Here is an 11,688-nt window from a genome sequence, read left to right on the forward strand (position 1 = left end):
CCCCCGCGGATAAGGAGGGCTGACTGTAATAACAATTCTAGTACTTCAAAAAGCACACTTATGAGGTTGGAAGTGGGGAATGTTGCTGGATTAGAAGGTGCTCTACCCTGCATCTATACCTGATCTGTAAGCCTTTAGTCAAGATAGACCTTGAAATATTCTATTGCATATCGCTTGTGGATGAGTTTGGAAAAATCAAAACACACAGAATCATAAAGAATGTTGAATGAACTCAAACTCCCTTAATTCATAAATAATAAGTCAGTAATTTCCCCCGCCTCTCACCCCCAGCCACAGCAATTTGTATCATGTGCCTTAAACACACAAAACTTTACAGAAATGTGTAGGAACAATTTGAAAGGCCACACAAAATTGGTGTTCAAAGAAATGACTGATATATTTTAAAAACTGATGCGCACCAGAACAGTCAAAGCTTTTACATTCTGTTGATAAAATTACTGATAAAACTACATTACATTTTGATTACTGAATGATGGATACTGAAAGACTTAATTAAGCAACAGATTAACTCCTGGTTACAGAATAGAATGATTATTCACAGGTCTAACAGTAAATCCAGTTTTCTGTTACGGCAATGGTGCATGCTACAAAGTAATTAATGAAGTTTCTTGAAACTTGGGTGCTTCATTCGTCTCTCTCTAGTCCTCGTGTATGATTCTGTTACCACATTAGCCCTCACTATTAAAGTATAATATAACGAGTGGATGCTAAGCCTACTGAATAATGGCGAAAACTGAAAAGTTAATGGATGGCCTTTGAGAAAGTGGAAGTTGAAAGGGTTTAGTGAGACACTTCCAGTGCTCGGATGCTGAAGGTATATCTGCAATAATGAGTGAAGGATACAAGCCAGTATTGGAGTCACAGAGTTTTGAAGCAATGTGACTAATGCTTCATTTAGTTGCAGAATTAATGGTTGGAGCCGTTGTAAGAGGTTGGGTGGAGAAGATGAGGAGAGACTACAAAAGGGAATTCAGCTTTGTGATGTGAATTTTAAATTGATACATTGGAGGACCAGGAACCCAGATGGGTCAGTAGTGGTGATTTGTAGATGTTACTTAAGTTGGATAAGTTAAAATTAGTGTTTTGATTGGGCTACAGTTAATAGAAGGCTAGATGATTGTGCCTCATTTGATCTTCAGTCATCTATTTTATGTTTTAGTACTATTGTTGGAAAAGGAGCTTGGGTTCTGATTCTATTCCAAGCTTGTCATTGCTTTTTTTTTTCTTATTTTATTAGAGAAAATTTGCAGAATCAGAAGCCGCAGTCTTCTTGAACTCTCCATCCCCAGACAAATTCCTTAATATGGGGTCAAAGCGTTCACATTTGATATTGCAACAGGTACCGTGAGAATATTGAGAATTTCCTTTTACATTATTCTCTTCTGATTTTCACATTTATCGGTGTCAACATACTGCTTAAGTGGTCTGGTTTCATGGGTGCCATCAGTCACTCGCATGGGCATTCCTCATTTATGAGACTAGTAAGTTGACAGATGGTTAACAATGAAGAAGAAATAGATTGGGCTCTGGGTAATGTACTTCAAACTTTGTGTTAGGCATTATGAGATAAAAGATGGAATCTTGCTCAATTGTACTTTAACCTTGTTTGGAGTACTGAGGGCATTTGCAGCATTTCTGACAAGCAAGTTAATAGTGCAAATCGAGCGATAAATTCTGGACCTTTTAATTCTACTAATTCTGCATTATTGTCTATGCCAGTTGGGTGATTAGGTGCCTGCTCTTCAAAATGAACACTGAGTATGTACAGTTTGATTCATTGTACCATATTGTATACATTTGTAGAAAAAGTTTGTGAATCCTTGGAAATTACCTGGTTTTCTGCATTAATTACTCATAAAATGTGGTCTGATCTTAATCTAAGTCACAGTAATAGACAAACATAATCTGCCTTGGCTAATAACACACAAACAATTGTACTACTTCTCGTCAAAATTGAGTACACTATTTAAGCAATCACAGTCTAAGTTCAAAAATCTTTGTGAACCTCTGGTGTAATGCCTGCCACAAAAGCTCTTAGGGAGTCAGGTGTTCTAATCAATGAGATGAGATGGGAAGTGTGGGTTGTAGAGGTGCCTTGCCCTACAAAGTCAGGTTACTGACCGAGTCTGCTCTTCTCTAGAAAGATCCGTTTATGTGCATTATGCCTCGATCAAAACAGCTTTCGGAGGGCCTTAGAAGAATTGTAGAGATACATGAATGTGGAAAAGGCTATAAAAGCATTTCTAAAAGACCTGAGTATTATCAGTCAACAGTGAGAGAGATTGTCTACGACATGGAGGAAATTCAGTACTCTCCCAGGGACACTAGACGCTAGAATACCACAGCACAGTACAGGCCCTTCGGCCCTCGATGTTGTTCCGACCTATATATTCCTTAAAAAAAGTACTACATCCACACTACCCCATAACCCTCCATGTACCTGTCCAAGAGGCTCTTAAATACCCCTAGTGTTTTAGCCTCCACCACCATCCCTGGCAAATCATTCCAGGCACCCACAGCCCTCTGTGTAAAAAGAAACTTACCCCTGATGTCTCCCCTGAACTTCCCTCCCTTATGTTTGTACATATGCTCCCTGGTGTTTGCTATTCATGCCCTGAGAAACAGGTACTGGCTATCCACCCTATCAATGCCTCTCATAATCCTGTAGACCTCTATCAAGTCCCCTTTCATCCTCCTACGTTCCAAAGAGAAAAGTCCAGGCTCTGCTAACCTTGCCTCATAAGACTTGTCTTCCAATCCAGGCAACATCCTGGTAAATCTCCTCTACACCCTCTCCATAGCTTCCACATCCCTCCTATAATGAGGTGACCAGAACTGAACACCAAGTGTGGTCTCACCAGTGATTTGTAGACTTGCAACATGACCTCTCCGCTCTTGAGCTCAATCCCCCTATTAACAAAGCCTAGCATACCATAGGCCTTAACTATCCTATCAACCTGTGCAGCAACCTTGAGGGATGTATGGATTTGAAGCCCAAGGTCCCTCTGTTCATCACACTCTTAAGTAACCAACCATTAACCTTCTGGTTTGTCCTTCCAAAATGCATCACCTCACACTTATCCGGATTGAATGCCATCTGCCACTTTTCTGCCCAACTCTGCATCCTGTCTATATCCTCTTGTAACCTTTGACCACCTACAGCTCCATCCACAACTCCTCCGGTCTTCGTATCATCCACAAACTTACTCACCCATCCTTCTGCCTCTTCATCCAGGTCATTTATAAAAATCACAAAGAACAGGGGTCCCAGGACAGATGCTTGCGGCACTCCACTAGTCACCGACCTAGAATACTTTCCTTCCACTACTACCCTCTGCTTTCTTCCTGTAAAACAATTTTTTATCCAAACAGCCAAGGTTCCACTGATCCCATGCCTCATGACTTTCTGGATGAGTCTCTTGTGGGGGACCTTGTCAAATGCCTTGCTAAAATCCATGTAGACCACATCTACCACCCTACCCTCATCAATTTCTTTTGTTACCTCTTCAAAAAATTCACTTAGGTTTGTGAGGCATGACCTTCCCTTCACAAAGCCATGTTGACTAACCTTGAGTAGACTGTACTTCTCCAAATGCTCGTAGATCCTATCCTTAAGAATCCTTTCCAATAAGACACAAGACTCACCAGTCTATAGTTCCCATGATTATCCCTATTACCTTTTTTAAACAAGGGAACTACATTTGCCGTTCTCCAATCCTCCGGCACCTCCCCTGCAGCCAAAGAGGATTCAAAGATCATAGCTTCTGCTCCAGTGATCTCTTCTCTCACTTCCCACAGCAACCTGGGGTATATTACGTCAGGCCCTGGGGACTTATCAACCAGGAGTGGGCATCCTGCAAAGATCACACCAAGAACACACTATGGAATGCTGAAGGAGGTGAAAAAGAAACCAAGGGTAACAGCAAAAGACCTGCAGAGATGTCTAGAACTTGTGAAAGTCTCTGTTCATGTGTCCACTATAAGAATAACACTGAACAGAATGGTGTTTGAGGAAGGACACCTCAGAGGAAACCACTGTTCTCCAAAAAAAACATTACTGCATGTCTCAAGTTTGCAAAAGACCAGCTGGATATACCATAACGGTTCTGTGACAGTGTTCTGTGGATAGATGAGACAGAAATTAAACTTTTTGGCAGAAATGCACTCCACTATGTTTGGAGGGGAAAAAAAGGGCAATGCACTCCCAACACCAAAACCTCATCCCAACTGTGAAGCATGGTGGAAGGAGCATCATGGTTTGGGGCTGCTTTGCTGCCTCAGGAGCTGAACAGCTTGTAATTGTTGAGGGAACAATGAATTCAAATTTGTATCAAGCCTTTTTACAGGAGAATGTCGGGTAACAATCTATCACCTGAAGCTTAATAGAAATTGGATGATGCAACAAGACAATGATCCAAAAGACAAGAGTAAATCAACAATTGAATGGTTTAAAATTAAGAAAAAATGTGTTTTAGAAAGTCAGAGTCTAGACAGTCCAAATTAAGTGCTGTGGCATGACCTGAAGAGACAATAGACAGTAGGTGCAGGAGTAGGCCATTCGGCCCTTCTAGCCAGCACCGCCATTCACTGTGATCATGGCTGATCATACACAATCAGTACCCCGTTCCTGCCCTCTCCCCATATCCCTTGACCCCGCTATCTATAAGAGCTCTATCTAACTCTCTCTTGAAAGCAGCCAGAGACTTGGCCTCCACTGCCTTCTAGGGCAGAGCATTCCACATATCCACCACTCTCTGGGTGAAAAAGTTTTTCTGCATCTCTGTTCTAAATGGCCTACCCCTTATTCTTAAACTGTGACTTCTAGTTCTGGACTCACCCATCAGCTCATGCTTCCTGCTTCCAGTGTGTCCAATCCCTTAATCTTATATGTTTCAATCAGATCCCCTCTCATCCTTCTAAATTCCAGTGTATACAAGCCCAGTCGCTCCAATCTTTCAACATATGACAGTCCCACCATTCCGGGAATTACCCTTGTGAACCTATGCTGCACTCCCTCAATAGCAAGAATGTCCTTCCTCAAATTTGGAGACCAAAACTGCACACAATACTCCAGGTGGGGTCTCACCAGGGCCCTGTACAGCTGCAGAAGGACCTCTTTACTCCTATACTCAATTCCTCTTGTTAAAAAGGCCAGCATGCCATTAGCTTTCTTCACTGCCTGCCGTACCTGCATGCTTGCTTTCATTGACTGATGAACAAGAACACCTAGATCTCATTGTACTTCCCCTTTTCCTAACTTGACTCCATTTAGATAGTAATCTGCCTTCCTGTTCTTGCCACCAAAGTGGATAATCTCACATTTATCCACATTAAACTGCATCTGCCATACATCTGCCCACTCACCCAACCTGTCCAAGTCACCCTGCATTCTCATAACATCCTCCTGACATTTCATTTCAGAGGGCTGTTCATGCAAGGTGACCCAGAAATATTGATGAACTGAAACAGTTTTGTATGGAGGAATGGTCTAAAATTCTTCTCACTGTTGTGCAAGTCTGGTTAGCAGTTGCAGGAAAGGTTTGGTGGAGGTTATTGCTTCTAAAGGAGGTTCTATCAGTTATTAAATAAGAGGATTAAATACTCTTTCCAGCCTGGACTGTTAATGATTAAACAATGTGTTCAGTAATGACATGAAAAGAACAGTTGTTCATGTGTTATTAGTTTAGGCAGATTGTGTTGTCTATTATTGTGACTTAGATGATAAGACCTTATTTTATGAGTGATTAATGCACAACTCTCTGCTTTTCAGTTTCTATTGCATTTATAAGACTTAATTTCACATTTTCAGTTTTAACTGGCAGGAAAATTATAATAATCTGAAACTCATTGTATAAATAAGGTATATCATTCCCAATGTAGTGCAAGTCAATGTTTGTTTCATTTTCTCCTGTGTCTTAATCTGACTAGAGTAAAATACTTGATATCTTCTGGGCTGGCAAAATGGTAAAATTCCTTCAGGTTTGTTGTTCTAATTAAAATTATAATACAGCATGACCTGAGAATTAAGTTCTTGAATGGTGGTATTTACTTTCTACTTCAATGGGGCAAGTGATTGTTAAAGCCATAATGGGCAGGAAGGTAAGTGAATAGAAAAGATGGGTATCATAAATTAATTTTCCTTTGCTTGTTATCCTCAGACCGATCTATCAAGTGCTGAAAAAGTTGTCCAAACGTTTTTGAAGGTAGCTGAAGTTTACAAGGAGGACAGGGAAGTTAAAACAGCTGTACTGGACACTGCCGGTAAAACTTTCATCTATTTACCCTAAATTTCCTTAGTGTATAGACGTCTTGAATCTTATATGGTCTAAAATTGAATTGAGAATATACCATTCTCTAACAGCACTGCAGAAGAAAGTCCACATTCAGTCCGAATCCTGTTGAATCTGCAGATATGCTTTGGATTTGTTACGTTAAAACATGGAATTCCAATATGACCTGTTCCCAGTGCTGTGAAGGTTTGAGCAATCGGCATTTGAAACTGAATCAAATTGACCGAATTCAGTAATTACTCGATGTTCCCTGTACATAGCGTAGTTCTAACGTAAGGAGCAGCTGTGGTTTTAGTTGTAGTTTGTGCAGTTCTGAGGTCTGGGGGAGATACAATACACTGTTGTCTCAAATCATTACCTTGCAGCTTCATCCTCTATCAGCCATGCATCACAGTTTTGGGCTGTCACTCCAACGCGATAGAGTGTGTTTTACTGTTATTTATACTAACTTTTGGATGAGATATTAAATCATGGTTTGGGCTGTCCTCAAAAATGTATAAAATCCCACAAAATTTTAAGAGGTGGATGGTTGTCTCATGTATTTGTCAATATTTTCAGTAATTGTCAAATATTTAGCTAGTATCACTTTGCTGTCTGAGAGCTTATTGCGTGAAATTGCTTTTCCAGTTTACAACAATTCTTCATAAATAGCTGACATCTGAATGCAGGGATTTGACAAAAATACTAATGCTATATTGAACATGCATACAAAGAATCAAACCAGTGCTTCAAATTACATAACTAACAATAACCTCTAAGTGCACAAATATAAGCTAACATGGTTAGGAGTTCTGATTAAGATCCTATTTCCATGTAAAATAGTCTATGTCCATTGGCTAGCATGCACCCAGTGGCCACTTGATTAGGTATCGACACCAACGATCATTCTACTGTCAAAGTCATTTAGATCACATTTCTGCTCCCAACCTGATGTTTGGTCTGCATACTTGGTGTATGCATTGAGTTGCTGTCAGATGATTGGCTGATTTGCATTAGTGAGGAGGTATATATCGTGTACCTCATAAAGTTGCCGCTGAATATATGTCACACTGAATATATGGTAGGTGAAGAAAATTTCCAGGGTAATTAGGAATTGGTATTAAAATGCTGACCTCGCTGGTGATGCCCACGTTCTATAAAAAATAAAATAAGTATTAGTGAAGTTTGTACTTCCTGTCTTTTAACAAAGGCAAAGGACATGTATTAGTTGTAACTTGTCACTGAATTTGACAGTAATGGAATAAAATGTAGATTTAAAATGTAAACGTTTTCCCTATATAGATGAACTGTTGCAGAAAGCATTCAAGACTCCTGGATTTCAGTTAGATGCTTTCATTACTACCCTCTTGGTGTATATGGGGCTTCTGAAGGTAAGAATCGACTTATATGCAATGTAGTGGCATTCGGTTATGACATTGAAGCCATGACATCCAAGTCTTCTCAGGAATGGAAAGAATGAAGCTTGTAGTACTGATTTTCCTTTGAATTCCTGCAGTTTCTAAATACAAATGTCACACTTACTGAAAAGCTGCCAGACCTCTTAACTTTCAGCTACTAGCGGCTTGTATGGCCCAGCGCTTCGGGTGTCTGAGACTATAATAACAGCTGAGGAAGACTTTTAAAATATAGATACTGTAGATGGTGCAGATTCGGCTGTGGGGTGAAATGGACAATATGGAAAGATAAATATAATGATTAAATAATAACTTAGAAATAGCTTCAACTAACTGGGAAAATCCAGGCGAGTTTGAAATCATTTTAAAAATAAAAAAGACTGGTGACCCACAGGCACAAATGGTTACACCAGAATTTGATAGGGTGTCAATAGAAATTACGATTCTCATTTTTAAATTTCAAGATAACTCAAAAGCACTGATTGAAAGAATGGTTAAACTAGATACAATAACAATTTTCAGTAAGAAAATGGATGAATATTGAAAGGGAAAATATTTATAGAGCTAAAAGGGCAGGATATTTTAGCTTTCTGAATGAGCTGTCCAACCAGCTCAGTGTAGACATGGCAGGAGAATAAACTGTTCAAGTATGTTGTGATATTGCCTCTTTAAATCTTGTGCTTTTTATAATTAATTTTCTGTTTTCTTTCAAGAGTGAGGAAAAGATTAAAGCAACCACTAATCTAATTGGCCCTCTGTCCATCCTCAAACAAGTCATTCAGAAGGACTACTTTCCACGGTCCTTTATCCCTATTCTGAGAGCATTCCTTCTTAAGTAAGTGAAAAATTCAGTGATGCTTAAGTTGCAAATCTCATACTGTCGTATTATCAAATGTATTTAGATGAACAGTGAACCATACTGGAATTTAGTTTCAAGAAGATTATTTGTGTCTTTTGTGTTTCAAGAGATCTCTAGATCTGAATTAGACTGTTAGGTTATTGAAGATGTCACACCTTGCAGGGCTTAGTGACTTACTGTATCACATTCTTTCCACCAGTATTGCTCTAATACATACTACATTCAGTACTCTGCTATGGTGCCCTCTACTGGTCCCCTCTGTGGGTGATCACTGCAACCTCTTCTGCAAAATCCAGTTCAATTAACCATTCCATACTCAATCTGACCTCTTTAGCTTTTACCTCTTACACGATTCCAAAAAAATCTCTTGTCCTTGATTTAGGATTTGGAACCTCTTCCCTCATGGCACTCCAGCAACAATAAAAGTCATTTCACAGATGGATGTGAAATGAGCTTGTAGGACAATGGAGAAGAGGATTGGCAAGGCATTGTACCAGTTTCCCAGCATAGGGATTTGCTATAATGATTCCCTTGTCCTATTTCCACTAGTTCTCTTGTTGCTGACCACACATTCTGGGTGTTAAGCAGTGTGCTTTGATTCAGTCATGATTGTGATAAAAGATCGTCAACCTTGTTTGTTCTGAGATTTTCTGGATTGCTTTTTTTTCTGATTTTTCTTTTCTCTTAAATAGGAAAAATCGTGCTTTTGACAACTGTCGAAGTGCCCAAAACGGATTGTTGGAGGCCATAAACAATCTTTAGTATCAGACTGTGTGGAACTCAGTGCACCAATTTAAGGACATGGACTTTTGAGCATATCCATATTCCAGAAGAACAGCCCAGCAGCTGCAGAATGCCTTCCAGCTGCTCAGTGCAAAATGCTTCATCTTCTTCATGCTACAGACTGGATCCTTGCTTCTGACTGGATGGGAAATTGAAATCAAAGTTGTCAAGGGTTCTTGGTAACCAGCTGCAGACTGTGGCCAGTGCTTTTTTGTCAGCTGCAAAGGAAAGCAAAGTTGGAATTAAACGTGGTGGCTCATCTTGTCTCCTTCTGCTGTTTGTGGTGGTAGGAGATGATGCGAAGAAAATAGCCAATTTGCCATGGCTTTCAACAAGAATTGTTTAGTGTAACCTAAATTGTGCCCCTTTATCTGACTCTTGGTGCTTTCTTTAAAAAAAAATCCACTATGTATATTAAATCACAGGCAGGGGAATCCATTTATCTGGCAAGAAAGATGCACACTTTATCAGTGAAGGCTCAATTTTACTTAAAAAAATAGTTGAGAGTCATATACTAAAGTAGGCAGTTTTTAAGTGGACTTGTAAAAATTCTTCCAGAGTTATATAACTGCATTTTACAGAACAAAGCAAGTTTCTTGTATCCCAATCAAGTGAATGTGGGTAGAGGCTGTTTGCTGAAGGTTGCTTCCCCAGTCCTTCCTGTATCACCACCATCCCTTCATTCCAATATGAAGTGTGCTGTGGAGAATTTAAGGAATGCGTTTACACCTTTTTTCACTTTTTCTTTATCCATCACTTCCTGCATCTTCCCACCACCAACCCCCACCACTCCTCGAATAGGATATCAAAGCCCTCTGATTAGTTTATAAAGTTTCTACTTGCATACTGGTGGACAGATCAGAGGTTCTCTCTCGTTTGTGCTATATTAAATAATGATGTGGAGAGACTGAGTAGAAACTAGCTTGGGTTTGGATCTTGACTTTTTTTATATCTTCTTTTCGTTCCCACTGGAATATGTGCTTGAGAGACTGAAAATAGAATTGTGATTGTCTTTAATGGTGTCTGTTTTAAATAGCTTATCTGAGCTTGTCATCTCATCTTGTGAGAATGAAGAACTGGATTGATTCTGTTGTCTCCTCTGGAACTGTTAAATTAAGAATTACCTGCTGGAGCAGTGGGAAGAAGAAACCATTAGAATGAGAGTTACAACACAAAACTACTAGTCCAATATATTCCCAATGCATCTTTTGGAAAGAGGTACTTTGGTCTTCAAAATGAAGGTGACTGTGAACTGAGCAGGCTGCTGCCTAACAACCACCAACTTTGAGGAAAAGCAGATTCATGTTGTGTGAATCCTACCTGAAAATTTTGAGTGAATATAAAGATATTGCTCCATTCTGTCTTTTTGGATTGTCCAGATACTAAAATCCCTGATCAGTCTGTTTTGTTTGAGTATTCACCCAGATTGTTAAATATTGAGATGTTATCTGGTGTTTTCTGTGTCACTAGACTGAACAGTCATGTTTTATCTCTTTGTATATAGGTTTTGGCAGTGCAAAGTTTAAGTGACATATGGAAAAATCTAATCTCAATTCAGAATTGTAGTAGTATCTTTTATACTGAATTGGGAACACTAGGACAGTAACACTTAGCACTCGCTCAGAACTTTCAATGTTTAAATAATTTAGCATCCAAACAGTAATGTGGAGATAGGTGTATGACAGTGCTCATCATGCTGTTAATCTCTTTATGGTACAGGCTGCACTTCGCCTGTATGTAAAGAGCATTGTATGCTGGTATTTAAAAGATCAGAATGTAAACTGCAGTAGACTTGTCTCTTGCAGGCCTTATGGATCTTTGATATTTTAGAATGCAGGAACTCTCAGGTCTTAATAAGTCAATTTTTTGGGAGGGTGGGTGGGGGTGAGGGAGAATGAGAGGTGGGAATTACATTGCAGTATGGTCAAATTCTGCAGCTGTTAAAATTATTTTTCAGCTGCACTTTCCCTAACTTGGTTATGCCACACATTATTTCCCAATGCATAAAAGGGCAGTCATATTCTACCCGTTATTCTGTAGGCATTTGGCACACTGTCTGGGTAAAATGAAGGGAAGCTTGTAGACCAGCTGGCATACAGTGCTAAGGGTGGTGGATCGTCGGGTGTGGTGTTTAGAGAAGGTTGTTAAACTGAAATGTCAGTTATTCAGATGCATGCTATGGATCCCATAGCTCTAAGAGAAGTGCAGGAAATTATGTTCTTTCAGCCAAGCCTATTCCCATAATGAATACTGCCAAAAGCAGCTTAACTGGCTATTCATGTAATTGTTTATTGTGGGTTGTAACTCATGTAGAATGGCTGCTATTTCACTGCTTTGGAAG

At 39.5% G+C, this 11,688-nt stretch overlaps 1 protein-coding gene across 4 annotated transcripts in view; it reads left to right on the forward strand.

Moving 5' to 3' along the window:
- The window catches only part of rangap1b (Ran GTPase activating protein 1b), a 45,161-nt gene extending 33,951 nt beyond the window's left edge, over positions 1–11,210 (forward strand). For 3 of the 4 annotated variants that reach the window (XM_059953730.1, XM_059953729.1, XM_059953732.1), the window contains exons 12-16: positions 1,259–1,360; positions 6,180–6,282; positions 7,593–7,681; positions 8,419–8,540; positions 9,257–11,210. In XM_059953730.1, the coding sequence (XP_059809713.1) occupies positions 1,259–1,360; positions 6,180–6,282; positions 7,593–7,681; positions 8,419–8,540; positions 9,257–9,326 (486 nt within the window). In that variant the 3' untranslated portion in view covers positions 9,327–11,210. The remainder of the gene's footprint in view (positions 1–1,258; positions 1,361–6,179; positions 6,283–7,592; positions 7,682–8,418; positions 8,541–9,256) is intronic. The other variant, XM_059953731.1, reaches the window with a different exon arrangement.
- The last annotated feature ends 478 nt before the right edge of the window (positions 11,211–11,688 follow it).

This window comes from Hypanus sabinus, chromosome 29, assembly GCF_030144855.1.
Source record: "Hypanus sabinus isolate sHypSab1 chromosome 29, sHypSab1.hap1, whole genome shotgun sequence".
NCBI classification, from domain to species: Eukaryota; Metazoa; Chordata; class Chondrichthyes; order Myliobatiformes; family Dasyatidae; genus Hypanus; species Hypanus sabinus.